Source organism: Perissodus microlepis, chromosome 20 (genome assembly GCF_051167445.1).
Source record: "Perissodus microlepis isolate ML-2025 ecotype Zambia chromosome 20, ASM5116744v1, whole genome shotgun sequence".
Lineage (NCBI taxonomy): Eukaryota > Metazoa > Chordata > Actinopteri > Cichliformes > Cichlidae > Perissodus > Perissodus microlepis.
In genome coordinates this window covers 31,035,632-31,054,144 of record NC_140480.1, presented here as the reverse complement: position 1 = coordinate 31,054,144, position 18,513 = coordinate 31,035,632, and the positions used below count along the sequence as shown (strand labels likewise).

Sequence of the window (18,513 nt, the reverse complement as noted above, 5' to 3'; positions counted from 1 at the left end):
GTGCCAAACCGGTACTTTTGAAACGGTGCCGGTGCTTAAACGGTGCTCAAACCGGTGCTTAAAGAATGGAGAACACAAAATTGGTCCAGAAACCTCTCATGTTCAGCTGTTTTTTTGTAAAAAGATAACAATGTTAGCCTTTTCTGCAGCTATGGGGCATATATGGTATCACTCTTGGCTGGAAGCAGTGCTTAAACAATGGAAAAAACACAAACTTTGTCCAGAAACCTCTCATGTTCAGCTGTTTTTTTGTAAAAAGATAACAATGTTAGCCTTTTCTGCAGCTATGGGGCATATATGGTATCACTCTTGGCTGGAAGCAGCGCTTAAACAATGGAAAAAACACAAACTTTGTCCAAAAACCTCTCATGTTTAACTGTTTTCCACTTTTTCTTTGGTCATTTTAGCCTTTTTGGCCAGGGTGAAGGGAGTATCTGCCACCAAACAAGAAGACAGCTGCATGTAACTATGATGATGTTTGCTAGTTCACCTTACATGCATTAATGTAATAACGTGGTTAGCCTACTCAACGTAAATTACACACGAACAACATTAAGCTACTCACGCAGAGAAGAACGGCTGCTGCTGCCATCATCATCCTCATCATTTCTGCTACACTGCCAGGGCTAGGGGCCAGGACTCTCCTCTTCGGGTTTTTGGGGGATGTTGCTAACTCCGGGTCCGATAACAGGCACCACACCCGCAGTAGATGTGCTCGGTGAGAGGTCTCACAGCAAGCTATCAAATACGGCGCATTTCTCGGCTTTTAAAAAAAACGCTATGCGTCGCCAGGTGTTTCATCGGATTTGAGGTGTTACCTCCTTTGCACAGTATCAGCTTAAAGCACTTGTTGCAGGCTGCTGAGTTTGCATCTTTTGCTGTGAAGTACAGCCAGACTTCTGACCGCTTCGCCTTGGGCATTTTTAATTTGTAGCTCTGCTCTAAAAGAACGTACGTACCTGGACCCGCCTACTATCCTCGGAAAAGTAAAATGATTGTCTAGAATTCAAAGTGTATCACAGCTCAGGAAAAAAAAAAAAAGCACCGAAATAAAGCACCGAAATGTGCGCTGCTTTTCGGTCTGGTTACTACCGTTTATGATACCGGTACCCATCCCTAGTTACCACGATGTTATCCAGAGCGAGAGACGGAGATGGATATAGATATACATAAAGCCCATTTTTCAGGCTCATTGTTGGTGTTTTTTGGTAACTACCATGTAGGCAGTTGAAACCAGAAGTGTATAAAATTCTAGTATTTCGCTCACTAAAGCTGAAGCACAGTTATTTGGAGCTCAAAATAATGGGAAAAACACTGAAAAAGCCCTATCAGCTGAGGTGATCGTCTGTGTTTGGACACCTGTTAATCTTACAATACTCAGTCAGTAACCATCCTAAGAAAAATGAGGTTGCTATGGGCTATACAGTCAAACGTTTGCAGACATAAAGTGATAAATCTGCAAGTGAAAATGTCTTGGATTAGAGTTGCAAGCAGTGCGAGTAAATGGTTACCCTGGAGGTAGTTTGTTAGTGGGTAAGTAGTATTTTGCAGGTCAGAATAATCAGTTAAAGCATAGGTGTTGACATTAGAGCTGTTCTTAGATAATGTGATGAAGGTCAGGGGCTGCTTTTTGTCTCACTGTTTCCAAAAGATGTGTTTCTGCTGACTGGTTCCTTCCTGTTTCATCAGCAGAGATCAAATCTGCTGACTGGTTCCTCCTTGTTTCACCAGAAAACCGAAGGGGGGGCCAGTCAACAGGATGGGCACAGAAAGACAGAAAGAGGGAGCAGTTGAAGGGTCAGTAAGCAACAAAGTGCTGACCACCCCCAGAGACAGTAGGAACGTTGAGTCCAGAGAACAGATCCCATTAATCAGTGTGAATCGTGGCCAACACAAACGTTCCTGCATTCTCTCCATATATTGCTGACCTTGGTTTAGCCCCAACTGTGAGGCCAAGGCTTATCCGGGCTCACTCATCAGGAGCCGTGCACTGTCCTCCACCATCCCTCAAGACCAATCTTAACTTTCTTTTGTCCCAGTACTTCAGTCATTAAATCACCTGATCCATAACCGCAGAGATGAAGCCAAGCTTGCTTTTAAGAGTGTTAAAATGTTGTGATGATGAGGATGTGTGCTTCTCTAGATTAAAGAGCCTCCTTCCTCAGTGAGGCTGGGGTGGCCCAGGGCTCCCACCTCACACTACACTCGGCAAATCGCAGCACAGAGTACGGCTTCCTGGCATTGTTCTCTGCTATGTGGGGCCTCTTTATACTATTTCTGCATTCTTCTTACTGGCATTATACTTACAGGATCATGTGAGATAACTAACAAATGCATCCTCCCCCTCCATCACTCAGTCAGTGCAAACCTTTTAACCACTTAAGCCAAGGCTGTTGAACAGGATTCTGCCTGCTCGACTTTGTTTATCGCTGGAAGGCCAGTTCAGCAGTCTTCTACTACAAAAGTATGCTCTACATGTAGTCTAGCATTGTCTTGCTGAAATACACAAGGCCTTCAGTCAATCTGTGTGTCCCTGCCTCCACTCTGTCTTCACCACAGCCATTTCCATGGTTTTCACGAAACCATTTCTCTCCTTAACATCAGACCTAACCAATACCACCGCCGTTCCCTTCATGTACATGTACATTGAAGTGTGCTCTCTTACCTCTGGACACTCACTTCATCCAACTTCCTCCAGAGTTTGTCTTTCACTTCTGACATCCAACCTGTGGGGCATAGGGACTGACAACATTTAACGTAACCCTTCAGTTTCTAGCTTTAAACTCATTCTTGTCTGACACCCTCTTCATCTCCACAACACTATTCTCATGCCATTCCTTCAAGGTTAGGGTTATTCCATTTCTCTGTCTACACCACTGGTGTTAAACTCCAGTCCTCAAGGGCCGGTGTCCTGAAACTTTTCCATGTGTCCCTGCTACAACACACATGAATAAAATTAGCAGGTCATTAGCAAAACTCTAGAATTTGACTGAATGCTGAGGTGGCGTTTTGCCCATTTGATTCATGTCACAGCAGCTCATGATTTAATGAACATGGTGCAATAAAACTACTTTTAGAAGGGTTTTCTAAATCCTTACATTTACCTCAGTAGGGTTAGGGGTTCCCACCTAAGCATACAGTCAGGTTCTACTATGAACTACTAATTTATGCAGGTGTGTTGCAGCAGGGACACATGGAAAAGTTTCGGGACACATGGAAAAGTTTCAGGACACCGGCCCTCGAGGACTGGAGTTTAACACTCCTGGTCTACACCTTGGCAGAGCAGCTTGAATCCACCTTGAGTGCTCCGTCCTTGCTTCCCTAACAGCTGGTAAAAACCGAATCATGACCATTTTAAATAACAGGCATCCAATACTAACTTTTGGCCTTGTTTCTTGTGCATAGAGATTTCTTTTGGTTATATTATGTATTTTATATGATGACTTCACAATTTTATGTTGAAGGACATTATTCCAAATGCATAAAATGATGCAGGACTTGCAGACAGACAGGTAAATAAAAAATCTGAGCTCTTTGTTAGGAGTCTAAAGTTTGTAAGAAGTCTAAAAGAAACAAAATCCAAACTTGGAAACTGGAGCATGATGCATACTAAGGAACAAACACAGGCAAGATAAATAAATGCTTAGACGAAGGATAAAAGGAAATTGAGACCATGTATACATATACACACAAATTGACTAATCAGGGGCAGTGGAAACGCATGGGGAGCAAAACACACCTGAACTTAATCAAGGTAAGAAGACAAGAAGCCGGAGTACATGAGACACATGACTGGCAAAATGAAACAGAACAGAAAGGATTCAAACAGGGAAACAAACGTCTAATACAAACACAGGGACTAGACACAAAAACAATTCTAACAAAACAAGAATGATTCCAGAAACAAGACAACAAAAACTCAACCTACAATAATAATCCAAACTTGAAGAGTTAACAAAGAAAACCAGACTTAAAAACTCAAAAATAAACGGAAAACTTGAAATGAGCCCAAAGAATCTCAGACCATGAAAATAAAGGAGATGTTGAAATGTTAGAAACATTATCAGCTGCGACATTGCACCATCATTGGTCTACTGTAGCAAAATAACCAGACTTTACTGCAACATTGTAGTACTGTTATGTGTAATACAACATATATATGATTTTTATTATCTTATAACAGCTTATCAAATTCGAGGTAACCCAGATGCTACCTGCAAGCTGATGTCTGACCTTTGACCTATGGCCTTGAAGCATACATACTAAAATGGTGTATTTTATTATCTTTACCCATGTGTTTGGGGCAGAATTGGCCAAAATCTTTGGCTTCTATGAGCTGTAAAAACTTTATGGCATCATTTCATTTTCATTGTGTCTCATTGAAAAAATAAAAAAGCGTCTTGTGCAGCTCTCTACGTGCATCTTCATATGGTTCTTTTTGACATTTTTTTTTCCACCGTCAACTTTAACCTTGGGTGCTAACAATAAAGGTCGAGGTTAAATACTTAGCCAACCTGGGTACTCATATCCCCCGAGGCCTAGTATATTGTTGTGAAGTAAAGTAATTATTTTCATAAAAATGTGTGGGTAATAAAAAGTTTTAATTGATTTTTTCACATTTGGTGCGACTTTAATCCAATCTACTGTCACACAACATAAAAACATATCTAAAAAGAAACTATGGAGGCTGGACAGACAGACAAGCAAACAGAACCGATTACGTTCTCCCTTCAGGGGGAGAATTACAGTTATTCTCTCTTACAGAACAGCCTTTAAACTGCCAGTGGTAAGCCCATAATATTTGAACAATGATGCATTATGTTTTGCAATTTCGCCCCTGTACACCACTACAGTGGATCTCAAATCAGACAGACACCATGTGATTCAGTTGCAGACATCCAACTTTAATTAAAAGGGGTTTAATAGAACCCACTTTTATTCTACTAGTAGAACCTTTGCATTATTCACAGCTTAATGTGTTTTTAAAATGTAATTTAATAACAATCAGCTTTCAACAGCAAATTAGATTTTTTTTTTTAGATTAAAACTGTACATTGAATTCTCATTTTTATATACTTATATGGGTTTACTTGTATGGAAGACAGCTGTGATTTGTCGAGGGCGTGAACTTTACAAAGGGAACTTGGGTCACTGAGAAACTTGAGTTTCAATATTGCACATTTCTAGCAATAATTACTTTTGGAAATCCTCCTTATATAACTTCTCTATTCATGCGCAATACATTATTTCTTTATTTAAATTATTGTATCACTAGCTTTGTGGGTGTCCCTGGACTTCAGTTGTCCTACTGAGTATTCACTGAGGACGTCATAGCTGTATGTGTGTGTGTGTGTGTTTGTTTATGGGAAATGGGAGGGTAGAAATTCCTGTTCGATTGCCCACATAGTCCTGAGCAGCAGAGCTGAAAAGGCACATCTCCCATCTGCAGACTTCACACAGAAGATTCTCCAGAAGACGATAAGGTCTCAGGAGCGACCTTCCCCATTCAGCTCCTGTGTACGCTGCCACCGCCACTGAGGTACGAGAAAACTCAGTCATTTTCAAGGTTGTTAAACCCCACTTTACCTTTAGCCTAGATCTTAAAGGGAAGCACTTTATACATCTATTTGTTGTCAGGTGTGGAAAATCATGTTATTGTTTTTACATAGAAATATATTTTTACACAGAAATACAGATAGAGATTGTCAGTTGTTAGGTTGCATTTAGGTGATTTTGAAGAGATTAGAGGCTTCAAAATCTGACACTTGCAAGTGTGAAGAGGTCAGAGATCCAGCAACACTGTTGTGTAATGCTTTACCAGCGTGTTTCAGATTGTGTTGATTTATTTCTGCATCTTATGCAAGTTTCTGGAGTTTTGACCTCTTTGGATTTTTTTTAGATAGAAGAATGTGTGAAATGAAAAGCACTTTTTTTCTTTTTCACTGTTATAGACGCGCAAAGTTGAATCCGTTGAAATCATCTCCAGGAAAAATAAGCTATCAATTGGGCATTTTCTGTTGGTGTAAAGGAAAGCTTGTCAGTAGTTTCAGGTTGCAATTTGGGGAAATGTGGGAGTCTGATTTGGATGAGAATAGTAAAGTAAAGGCACTGTGGACAAATTCACCTTCCTCCAAGATGCATGGAGGTGAGGATAAAATCTAAAGGTGTCAAAACTTCTGCAACACTTCTTGCAGAAAGATCTATTTCATGTTTTTTATTGTACATAGCATGAGTGTTTCTGAGTTTTTGACTTCTTTACAGCTTAGTGAGAAAGAAGAATGCTTGGAATGGAAACCGTCTGTGTTTTAGATGTGCAGAGTTATATATGTGGAGCGTTGTGAATGAAAAACATGCTATAAATCTGAATTCTAAACAAATCCATGCTTGCATTCACCTCAACGCGAGGCACTCCTGCTCTGAACTGAACACTGTAGGTTGTGAAATAGTTTTCTAATAACCTGCTGGGCTTTTTGTATTCACCTCTCAAAAACATTTTGAGTAAACCTCCTCCTCCTCCTGTGCCCCTCTTATGCAACGTCTTAAAACATAATCAGATTAACCTCAAAATAAATTTAAACCCTGTCAGGATATGAAACACTTTCCTTTGCTTTTCACTCCAGAACATGACCATTTTCAACCACTCGCTTGACTACTTGAACGGCACGCCATGGTTCGTCTTCGACTGCACCCTCCAGCTCAACACGAACTCCCGGCGCATCGCCCTCTTCCTGATGTACCTTTTCATCTTCATGGTGGGCCTGATGGAGAACACGCTGGTCGTCTGGGTCAACTGGCGCCGAAGGCATTCCTCCAATGCGGTCCTCTTCTGCATCATCAACGTGAGCCTGTCGGACCTGATGGTGATTGTGATCCTTCCTTTCTTCATGATGGAGGTGACCATGGACCAGGTCTGGCTGTGGGGTCGCTTCCTCTGCAAGGTCACCCACCTCATCTACGTGATCAACTTCTACAGCAGCTCCTTCTTCCTGGCCTTCATGACCCTCGAACGCTATTTCTCACTGTCAAGACCATCATTGTCAAGCTTCTTCCCTGCGGGAGGCCGGAAGCGGTGGGTGGTCTGTGGGGGCCTCTGGGGGCTCTCCTTGTTTCTGGCTCTGTTAGAGAACGTCCATGTGAATCTTCTGGAGTGGGAAGAGCCAGGTTGTTACATGCTGCCTGAATACAACTACACCGAATGGTTCGTCACTGTGTCTTTCTTGTGCCTGGTTTTCCAGTTTCTGGTCCCCGCTGCTGTCATCATTACCTGCAATGTGCTGATCGCTCGTACAGCCAACAGGGCGACGGATGTGCAGAACCGACGGGATGTTTGGCTGGTGCACGTATACTCCCTTGTGTTTGTAATGTGCTGGCTTCCCTACCACTTGGTCATGTTCTTGATGATAATAGACGACCTTGAGCCCTATGTATTCAGCTGCAACACGGTGGAAGTGCTCTACTTTTCTTTCAGCGTGGTGCAGACCATTTCGCTTTTGCACTGTGTTGCCAACCCCTTCCTCTACAACTTCCTCAGCAAGAGCTTTCGGAACAACCTGATCAACACCATGTTGAACTACATTCCCAGAGAGGGGACTGCAGAACAGGTGGGACCCAGAGCCAACGCCAAAACTGCAAATGAGGGCGGTAGAGACCCGGGGAAGCGGAGTAACGCCAGCACCAGCCATTCTGATGTTGGATCATAAGATGAAGCTGAGCTAAGGATCAAGTAAGCTCCAGCCGCGGTATATTTGACCGAACTAAATTCAGCCCTGTTGCTTCCAAGTATCACAGGCATCAATCGGGCTCATACCTTCTTCTCATAGTCCACTTCCTGTTTTGTTAAGCATGTACCTGATCAGTTTCACACACAGGAGGGCAGGAAATGTTTGATGTCTTCCTGCAAAGCTGCTCAACTCACACAGGAATTCGTGTCAACAAAATGTGCTGCAGTGCCCCACAGGAGAAATCCTCATATCAGTATACACAAATGCAAATGTGAAAATGTAACTGTTTTATTGCATAAAATCAAAGCTTAATGTTACTAAATGCTTATTTATCTGGATGCTGATGTAGTCATATCTGTAAAAAAACAAAACAAAACAAAAAAAACAATAAAACTCCCTTAAACGCTGCTTGTTTCGATCCAAGCTGGAAAAGCTGAGTTGGCTTTTGTAAGCTGATTTGATGATGACAAAGCACAGCCACTCATTTGGAAACTTGTTTATTTTAACAAGGAAATTTGCCTTTCTTGCAGATGGCTTGTCCTTTCTGCCCATCTTTATTACATTTACTTCCGTTTCTGGAATGTTTCATGTTCAACAGGTTAAACGATAAGAAGGCAGGGGGGGAAAAAAGAAGCAGGGTCTGTGTGTCCACAAACGGCACAATAACAGGAAGAGACCAGGCTTTGCAAGGGCAAAGGTCTGAGCTGCTGGAAACAGGGGAAGCAGATTTCTGCAGATTCATCACTGAATTTCTGATGATGGAGCAGCTCATCCAACAGATAAAAAAATAACAATAATTCAGAGGTGATAACAGTCTTCCTAGAGGCATTTATTGCAAAAACAATATTAAAAAAACATTCATATTTAGCTTTAGAAATAGACAACGAAAGGCATAAAAATAATAAATAGTTGCTGTCATAAATATGAGGTAAGACACAAAAATCGCACAGAAATGTGTAAATGGGCACTTCAATGTCACATTTCTACAGCACAACATACGTCACACGCTCTAAACAAGTCAGTATAGCTTGTGTTTAAAATGGAATTAGTCTGTGTAAGTTCAAACGCACACTGTTATGTTTCAAAGACAAAAATATTCTCTACTGTGGATTTGTGTTTTATCTGAGTGAAACATGCACCATAAGAACAGACTAAATAAAATTGTAGGGTTTTAAAACCGTGACTGCAAATAGAATTAGTATGCTACAAATGGCATGCTACTTCAATATGCAATCAGTGTAATTACTCTGTAATTACAATCACTGACATCAAAAACCTATCCTGATATTACAGTAGATAATATCTGCTGCATAATACAGCTGCCTTCTTTCATCTGCTAACATCAGGATACACTGCCATCAAGTGGCTTCTTCTTATCTTAGTTCAAACAGACCAAACCTGCAGTTTGAACGGCATCTAACAGAAAAAAATATGGCGACCGCATTATAAAAATCCAGATAAACGCTCAGTCGATCAACAGATACAGAAATAATCAGATGTAAGTGAAAAATAATCTCTATTTCTTTACTTCTATTCTATAAAAATACTAATTTTGTGTTTTAAAACAGTGATTCCCAGCTTTTAAAATTTATTTTCTGGCCTATATCAAAAAAAGAAAAAGAAAAAAAAGACAGAGGTTGATACTAGAGTTCTCGGAGGCCTTTTTAAGGGGGGAAGATCTCCCCAAAAACCAGCTGTAAGCAGCAGGGTTGCATCCTCCTGCAGAAATGAGCCTGTCAGCATAGGAGCATCACTGCGATGACTCGCTTCAAGCAATGAACCTCCGGTTTGCACAGGGATGGTTTCAACCATACAGTTTTACATTACTAACCACATCTATGGCCAGAAGCTCTGGCTAATGACTGAAATAGGCTGCTTCTAACAGGTGTCTGGGTGAGGAGCTTGGTCATTAAGGAGGGACTCCTCCTCCACGTCAGTGTCTCCCAGGATGAGCTGGAGGAGACGGCTGAGAACAGGGAAGTCTGAGTATATCTGCTTAGAGTGCTGCACCTGCAACCTGGACCTGGATAAGCCACTGAGGGATGGAATTTCTGCCCTTTACGGCTCAAAAAGGGTATATCTTCTCATACTTATAAAATACTGATATTGTGAATGATTAAAAGTGTCCCCACTTTTTTTTTTTTTTTTATATATATTTACTAAAACTCCAAAAAAAAATCCTTCACATGTATTGGATTTTAGGGAATCAGTCGCCATTTACAACACATACTGCTCCTATGCCAGCATTACTAAATCCTCTATATGGATGTGTGTGTGTGTGCGTGTTTTGTTGAGCATGCACCAGCATGATCTTTGCTTTAAGGACACTGCTGGCTAAACTGAAAACTAACCTTATCATCAGGAGCCACACATCACGAACACAACCAATAGATACTGCAGCTGACTTTATCCTTGTTGCCTTGACTCCTCTCTCCTCTGCTTGGATCTCTGGTGGAAGGGACCAGACGGAAGGAGAGGATGCAAGGATGTAGAAACTAAGAAATGAGAAAGGGGGGATGGAGTTGGCCAGTGGGGGTGAGGTAGCCGGGAAGACTTTGTTAATTAAAAGTCTAGGGAGATGATTCTTCCAGCTGTTTTACTCCCAAAGTAGCATCCTTCTCTGTTAAAGTTGTTGGGGAGACTCATTTATGTGCTGACTGGACTCCTGTACTGGGTGCTAACTTACATACACACCCATAATACTCCAAAAACTGTTCATTTTGTTTTAGTCAAGTTTAAATAGTGTTAAAAATTCATTTTATACAGTTATCAGTCAGTTAGTGTGGACTTTCAGCAAGAGTTGACAGTTTTTGAGGCATAACCAGGATTATTTTTGTGATTAATCTACCTGCCATTTTTGCGCTTTTTACATTTACCCGTAGCATTTTTATTAAAACTATTGTCATCATTTTAGCTCAAATAATCTTAGTCGTATATACTGATAATTTATTAATTTAATACAACCATATTTTAGCCTTTTCATGCACTATGTTCAGCTATTTTGACTAATATTTTAAAAGTCTTTACCTTACAATAAAAGGCACTTACTGCTACATAAATACATCTTAAGTGAACTGTTTTTAATTAACTAGTTGTTGTTGTGTTAGTGCAGACAGTTTTTCTATTATCGATTTGTAATTTCTAATTTTTAAATTAAATTTGGACTTACACAAAGAAGACACCGCTCAAATCGCGATGTCATTATTACGTGAAACCCCAGAGCCCCTCAAAAACCTGCTAAGTGCCCCTCAGTGTGACTCGTACCGCTCTCTGTTTGGGAATCAATGCTTTAAAACACTGTGGAAAGAAAATAATACATTTATGAAAATATTTTGTGTTTGTCTAATTTTCTACATTGAGGTAATTGCAGTGTAATTACACTGTAATTACAGTGTAATTACAATCACATATTAACACAATCATTTTGATGATGCTACTTTTTTTTTTTAAACAGACTCAGTCAAGAATCTGACCAGTGCAAATGGTCTTTAGTAGGAGAATCATCCATCTTTAATCCATATTAATGGCTAGTGTTAGAGTTTTTAGATTTTGTTCTTATGTAGTTCTGGTTCCATTTGTGTGTTTGAGAAAGTTAGCTGGACAAAATAAGCAATACTGAGATCTTTTAAAATAATTTAGAGACTACGTGATTAACTAAAAACATTAGAAAATCACTGCACTGGGCTAATACCAGTGTTTATAATAATATTTCAGCCAAAGCATCTTGTGCCAGGAAATGAAAAAATCCTCCTAATAAAAACAAGAATGGAAACTTCTAGCGCTTCTGACTTTTTTTTAAACAGTTAGCCGGCATTAAATTGATGTAACATGACAGATGTGCATGAGTCATCAGTAAATGTCCTATCTGTTGATAGGCCGATATGTTGGTGCATCGGTTAGCTAAAGCTCTAGTCTACTATCAGCAGCTTGTGGTCCACGACAACCAGACACAGAGGAGGCGTCAGGGAGGAAACGAGGAGCTGATCAGGTGTCCACAGTGGGCAGCGGTTCTTTAGAGTGATCATTGTACATGAAGGTCTGCTCGATGTTGAAGTCCGGCGGTAAGTGGTCCTTGTGGAGCTCCATGTGTGACGACACCAGCTTCAGCGTGGAGAAGTAAAGGCCGCAGACGGTGCAGCGGTACATCAGGGCGCCGGCGTGCGTCTTCAGGTGGCAGATCATGGTGGAGCGCCCCCTGAAGAAGCGCAGACACACTTTACACTGGTAGGGTTTCTCCCCGGTGTGGATACGGAGGTGGTAGGTGAACTCCCCCGAGTGAGCGAAACGTTTACCACAGTAGCGACACCGGTACCACTTCCCACGCACCCCTGCAGGTCCGACACCGCTGTCCTGACTGGAGCTTCCGTTCGTCAGGACTCCAGAGGATACGCCATGCATCGGCCCTTGAAAAAACTTGTCTGACACGCTGATGCCCATTCCCAAACCCAAACCGAAGTTGCTCATTTTAACGAGCCCGCTGACGTCCCGTGACGAGGAGGAGGAGCAGGAAGACGGCGGGCACTCCAGAGACTGATCTGCTTTACGTTTCCCTAACCACCCCTGGCCGCCAGCGGTTCCTCCGCTCCCCGTGGAGTCGCTGGTGTGCAGACTGAGGTGGTACTGAAACGCAGAGGACGAGCGAAACGTCTGCGGGCACAGGAAGCAATGCAGCTCCTCCGCTCCTCCTCCACTGCCACCTCCATCTGCTTTGACTCCGTAAGCCCTCAGCGCCGACTGCTCTCTCTCCTTAGCTGCCGCCTCCTCAGCGTGCACAGCCATGTGTCTGTCCAGCAGGGTACGCTCTACAAAGCAGCGGGCGCAGTGCGGGCAGGTGAAGACGGGCAGGGAGAGGTGGGCGAGGGCGTGCCACAGTAGGGAACACAGGGACAGCTGGGGGAGGTGACACACGCCACAGCTCAGGCTCTGGGGGCACACGTGGCTCAGCAGGTGGTCTTTGAGAGTCTGAGGAGGAGAAAAACACAAAACTAAAAGTTGAGGAGCCTCACTGAGGAAGCAGGTGTGTAGCAGGGGGACTCCTCATTCTTATTTCCTGCTCATGTTTGCCACCAAACCGGTTCTCAGGCACTGTTCATACAAACATCAGACTTCCTGTGGGTTTCACTGTGAACTCAAGTCTCACTTTTGTGCTTCTTAGACACACCTGGTCCTTGCATTATTTACAAAGTAAACGCTTCAGTTAACCTTAAAGTGAACCACAGTGAGCTCATTCATGACACAGTTTAATGAACCGAGAGCTCGACAGCATGTTGTGGCTCACAGAAAGAGCTTACAAAGGCCAACGCAACATTTGGGGCTTTTTATCTTAATAGTTCGTGAATAAAACAAAAGAACTGCTTTTTAATGAACTGCCCGACTTCATTTCAGTTCATGGAGATAGAAATGGCTGTAATTTCTTAACAATTAATGTAAAAATCAAGTCCGCATTTATCATAACTAAATAGTGTCTGTTTACATATGGAGCCATTTATGTATCAAGCAATCGTTTAAAGTGTCTGACTTACGTTAAAAACACTCCATAGATATCCACTAACCTGGAAGTCCTTGCTGAGGGATTTGGTGCATACAGCACACTGGAGCTCTTGGCTGTGGCTGCTGTTGGTCAGCGCCCCCTGTGGGATGGTGTAACTGGATGCTGTCTGGCGGTGGTGCCGCAGCAGTTTCTTTTGACTGCAGAACTGCAAGTGGCACATGTCACAGGTGAAGAGCTGCACTCCCACATGGGTGAAGGAGTGGGCGATGCCCGCAGCACGGTCTGGAAAAGAGGCTCCGCACACCCTGCAGAGCCCCAGCTCCGTCAGGTGCGTCTCACCGTGTCTTCTGATGGCAGCTGGATCTGCTGGGAGTGCCACTGTGCAAGCTTTACATGTCACCGTGCTTCCTGTCACCTGGAGGAGCAAAGACCATTATTTCCTATGTGGAAAAAAAATACGACCCATCCCTGTGTCCTCTGAAGGTCTGTAGCTCAGAAAACGTTCAGAGCACGATGTCAAATCTTGGTCGCTTCATTAGAAATACAAACATTACAGAACTTCAGCTGATTTGATTTTATACAGAATGACCTTTTACCTGAACTACTGTACTGCTCACAAACAGAAACATTACCTGGCTACTCGCATTCCCTCCATCTCCATTCTCCACACACACAAGGTCATCTTCATCCTCGTCCTCCTCCTCTCCCTCCTCCATGAAGTTCTCATCATCGCTCAGCTCGATGATCTCTCCTGCCAACTGTCTCCACTGCTCTTCCTCTGTTCCCTCCACTGCTCCATTACCTTGCAGAGCCTCCCTCTCCTCCTCAGTGTCTCCTTCCTCCACTTCCCCAAACATCAGCCTGCTGTCCTGCTGCACGTTGACCACGCCACCTTCCACCGCTGCCACCTGAAGGCTGCCTGGAGACTCTCCTGAGGATGATGTCGGGGCGCAGGCTTCAGCGCCAAGCTGAGCTGAAGAGTCAGGGAGGGAGCAAGACTCAGACGTAACAGGGTTGCTGCTCCGAGACAAAGAGTCGCCCGCGCTCTCAGAAACCATTTGACCATCTGTGTCACCGTCCTCACAGCAGCCTCCCGCCTCCCCATCGTTCAGCCCGTGCTCGGTCTTCAGCTGGAACACAGGCCCCACAGGCTGCAAGCCGTCAGCCTGAAGGGAAAGGCTGCTGCTGCTGGTGGTTAAAGGCGGTCCTCCTGGTAACTGATGATCTGCTCCCATCTGCCCGTAGCCGATATGAGACTGGACATCTTCTGCCTTTAGGTCCAGAGACAGAGGCCCGGCTTGAACTTCGCGGCCTAACCTGCCCATCCTGATTTGGAAAAGAGGGGAGGGAGCAGCAGCAGGAGTCGGGGCAGCAGACGGGCCAGCCGATGAAGACAGAGAGGAGCAGGAGGCGGCGGAAGAGCACACAGACGGCACAGAAGCTGCACTAACTGCAACCACTGTGGGTGGAGCGGCCACCATGCTGGAGTCCAGGGTGACATCACTGGGACTGCTGGCATTGCAGTTTGCAGACACAGAAGCCTGCAGGTCAGGGAAGGTAGCGTGACAAGCCTTCACCAGTTCACTAACCCCGAGCCGCTCGGCCAGCTCGTACAGGACCCCGACATCTATGAGATCAGTCACTATCTCCCCGGTGTAGACAAATGTCAGCACTTTCTCAAAGTTAGCTGGGGAGATAAACTCCAAAGAGAAGGCGGCGCTGGACGCGTTGGGAGTTCTGGTGAACAAGTTGCAAAAGTACGTCCCGGCGCAGGCCAGCACTGCACGGTGGGCTGCGAATGTCCGGTTGCCAACTTGCAGGAACACATCACAGTACTGACGTGATTGGCGGCAACGGTTAAGCTCGGAGAGAAGGCTGGCAGCGTGGCCGGGACACTGCAGCCGGATCCTCATCCCTGCCGCAGCTCCTAATGCACTACAATCCAACTGCAGGGAAGGAAATGCAGAAACATCAGAGCAGTACAGGGGACAAATGTCTTCTTTAATATTCGGTGATTAGTGATCCATCTTTTGGTGGTAGATGGATCACTAATGAAAATGTATTCATACGCTGATGCAGTGAAAAAACACAAACAAACAACAAAAACAGCGTGATAATCCAGTTGTTAAATATATAGATAAAATGTGTTACTGCATGATAAAATATGTAAAGTGGCTGTCAAAAAGCAGTCCAGTATGTGGCAACCAGTTTTTCACTCCAGCTTTTATAAAACAGGTTTAACAACAGTTTAAAACTAAATTCTGAGTTTTCAGATTTAGAATCGGTTCAGTCTTCTCCGATCCACTCTGAGGTAAGCTGTATGAGGAAGTAATGAAAGAAATCCATTAATTGCACTCTGATACCATGATTCGCCATGGCAACAGGTAAATAAAGAACAAAGCCCCCATTGTGATCGAACAAACCGAGGGTTATGAATGCATGCAGCGTCTGAAGCAGACACTGTTAAAAAAAAACAAAAAAACAAAACTTCATATCTGCACACAAAGGTCTGAGGGATCTTTCAGCAATGGTTTCTGGAGAACTGGTTTGTCAACAGGCTGTGATTTTATTACTGTTGATCTCTTATCTTAAACACAACCTGCTCCAGAGCAGCACAAGTTACCATGGTGACATAAGACGTGAACCACCATCATATCAAGTTAAACCTGAAGTTAGTTGGATGATTCATAGTACATTTCAACATGATAGTCAACATGTATGCATCTCCCATTCTGACTTTTATCTTGGACTCTCTGTCTGAAAGAAGGAATTTTAGCTCCTCCCTCGTTACAGAAACCTTATTCTGATTGGCCACTCACTACAAACAGAAGGTTTGAACTGAAAATGGGGGGGCTTCTGTGCCCACAGCTCCATATTAAGGATACCCTTTCCCTGACTTTACAGAAAGTCAAAAATAGAAAAAAAGTTATTTTAAACGAACTGTTTATAGCAGTCTGAGCTCTTAGCTGATACGGATTACTCTCATTGCTTGAAACTTTGGCCGTGTTTAACAGGAGCATTTATGTATGTTCTTTATTTATGCATGGCAGAAAATAAAGAAAAGCAGTATAGGTTAACTTTTGTAAATAACTGAGGTATTATAAAAATGATAGTTTACTCATTTAGATTCTATTTTTTAAGCATTTATGTTTTTGTATAAAGAAGCAGGATCTAACTGTTCTGCAGTAACAGATGTTGTAAATTATCGTATCTTTTTTTTCTTTTTTAAAGGGTGTTAACGCGTTGTTTTTGCTGCTTTTTGTGTTTAAAGCACAATTACTCTTAATTTTCCGCAGTTTAAAAAGAAGCTAGAGGATCCCAGACCGTTTTTTTCTCTATCGCAGACAATCCAGACACATTATCAGAGGTTTACCAGAGGTTTCATTAAAAAATAATCCTCCTACTGTGAGCGCAGGCCCGCTCGTTTCTGTTACCATCACTCACCCATTGAGACGTGTCCGCCGGCGCTCAGAAATCCCCTTTTTCCTTTTGTTTTCATTCGGTCTGCACCGCTCAGGCACTCATTCTACATTTTAGAAGCCTTTGCTCTTATGGTCCATCCATCCGTCGCAGTTTGGTGACGCATGTCAACAAAGCTGAGCGGCGTTGCCCCCTGCAGGCCGGAGGCGTCACTGCAGGGAGGAGAATTCATCACCCCTCAAGTTTCAAGACCACTTGAAAAATGGCAAAAAAAAATCATATTTTGCATGGTGGGATCTTAACAAGGTTCCAAGTTGAGCTTCAACATGCAACAAGAAGAAATGGGAGTGAGACAAAACATTTTTTGATCATGCAATTTATTGAAAACAACGCTTAAACTGAAACAGGCTGTTTTGACAGCTGATCAAAAGTTTAAGACCATATACCTTTAAAAGGCCAATAGATTCATTGTCATTTTCTGTCAGGTAGTCACACTGCCATGGCAGTCTGATGGCAAAAGCAAAAAAAACCTTTCCCTTTTTGAACATGGTCAGGTTGTTAAACTGCATAAGCGCGCCATCGCTGCTGAGGTGGGACGCAGCAAGGCAGACATTTGGAATTTCCTAAATGATCCTGAGGGTTATGGAACAAAAAGTTAAGTGGAAGACCCAAAACAATTTCACCAGCACGGAGCCGGAGGATCCAATTGGCTGTCCATCAAGACACTGGGCGATTCCCGACCCAAATTAAGACCGTTACTGGTGCTGACTGCAGCCCCACAACAATCAGATATAATCTGAGACAGAAGGGCTTCAAAAAAAAAAAACCCAAAAACCTCATCTCCTTGAACGCCACAGAACTGACTGTTTGGACTTTGCAAGAGAACACCAAACATGGGACAAATTGAACCTTGATGGTCCTGATGGTTTCCAAAGTTACTGTCACAACAAGCAGATCCCACCTGAGATGTAACCATAATGTTCTGGGGTGCTTTTTCCTTCAGTGGAACAACGGAGATTCAGGAGGTGCAGGGGCATCAAATCTCCACTGGCTGTGTGACCTCACATAAGTGTTGAAATCTCACAGCAGGACAGTTTCCAGTAGGGGCACCCTTAAGCACAAGGACTCCAAGAAGGCTGGATACTCTAAAGCAGGGGTGGGGCAACTCCAGGCCTTAAGGGCCAGTGTCCTGCAGGTTTTAGATCTGTCCTTGATCCAACACAGCTAATTTAAATGACTAAATCACCTCCTCAACATGTCTTGCAGTTCTCCGGAGCCCTGGTAATGAACTAATCATTTGATTCAGGTGTGCTGGCCCAGGGTGATATCTAAAATCTGCAGGACACCGGCTCTTGAGGTCTGGAGTTCCCCACACCTGCTCTAAATGACCGAGGACTTTCCTTAAGCCAGATTTGTCAACCAAGGCTTAGACTACCAGGGCCTATGCCCCCGACCACTGTCTAGTCCACAAAACATAGAACTCCTGCTGTTGACCGCAGGAGGGGAGTGTGGATAATTTCCCAGTCTTTCTAAAAGAGTATTTGTGAGGTCAGGCACTGATATTGAACTAGAGAGCCTAAATTGCAATTTCTATTCTAGCTTATCCCAAAGGTTCTTGATGTGGGTGGTCCAATCGAGTTCTTCCACACCATACTCATCCAACCATATCTTTATGGACCATGCTTTGTGCACGTGGCCTTGGTCATAGTGGAACAGCCAAACTGTTCCCACGAAGTTGGAAGCATCAAAATGTCCAAAATACCTTATAATTCACTTCTTTAGCAGGCATCTGTTCAGTGTATAGCGCTGGTACAATTAATAGATGTGTTTTACTAGCCAAGCTCGATAGCTTTATCTCTCTTTCTAGTATGGTCACTTGTT

At 43.3% G+C, this 18,513-nt stretch overlaps 2 protein-coding genes across 2 annotated transcripts; one reads left to right on the top strand and one right to left on the bottom strand.

The window, feature by feature from the left end:
- Nucleotides 1–5,033: 5,033 nt before the first annotated feature.
- ackr5 (atypical chemokine receptor 5) lies at nt 5,034–8,128 on the top strand. The gene is made up of 2 exons (XM_084916119.1): nt 5,034–5,539; nt 6,621–8,128. Exon 2 carries the CDS (start codon nt 6,624–6,626, stop codon nt 7,698–7,700), a length of 1,077 nt encoding a protein of 358 aa, XP_084772245.1. The 5' UTR covers nt 5,034–5,539; nt 6,621–6,623; the 3' UTR covers nt 7,701–8,128.
- A 1,725-nt stretch (nt 8,129–9,853) lies between these two features.
- zbtb39 (zinc finger and BTB domain containing 39) lies at nt 9,854–16,866 on the bottom strand. The gene is made up of 4 exons (XM_084916118.1): nt 16,657–16,866; nt 13,845–15,158; nt 13,274–13,627; nt 9,854–12,683 (listed from the first exon to the last, which is right to left on the bottom strand). Exons 2-4 carry the CDS (start codon nt 15,123–15,125, stop codon nt 11,706–11,708), a joined length of 2,613 nt encoding a protein of 870 aa, XP_084772244.1. The 5' UTR covers nt 15,126–15,158; nt 16,657–16,866; the 3' UTR covers nt 9,854–11,705.
- Nucleotides 16,867–18,513: the final 1,647 nt, after the last annotated feature.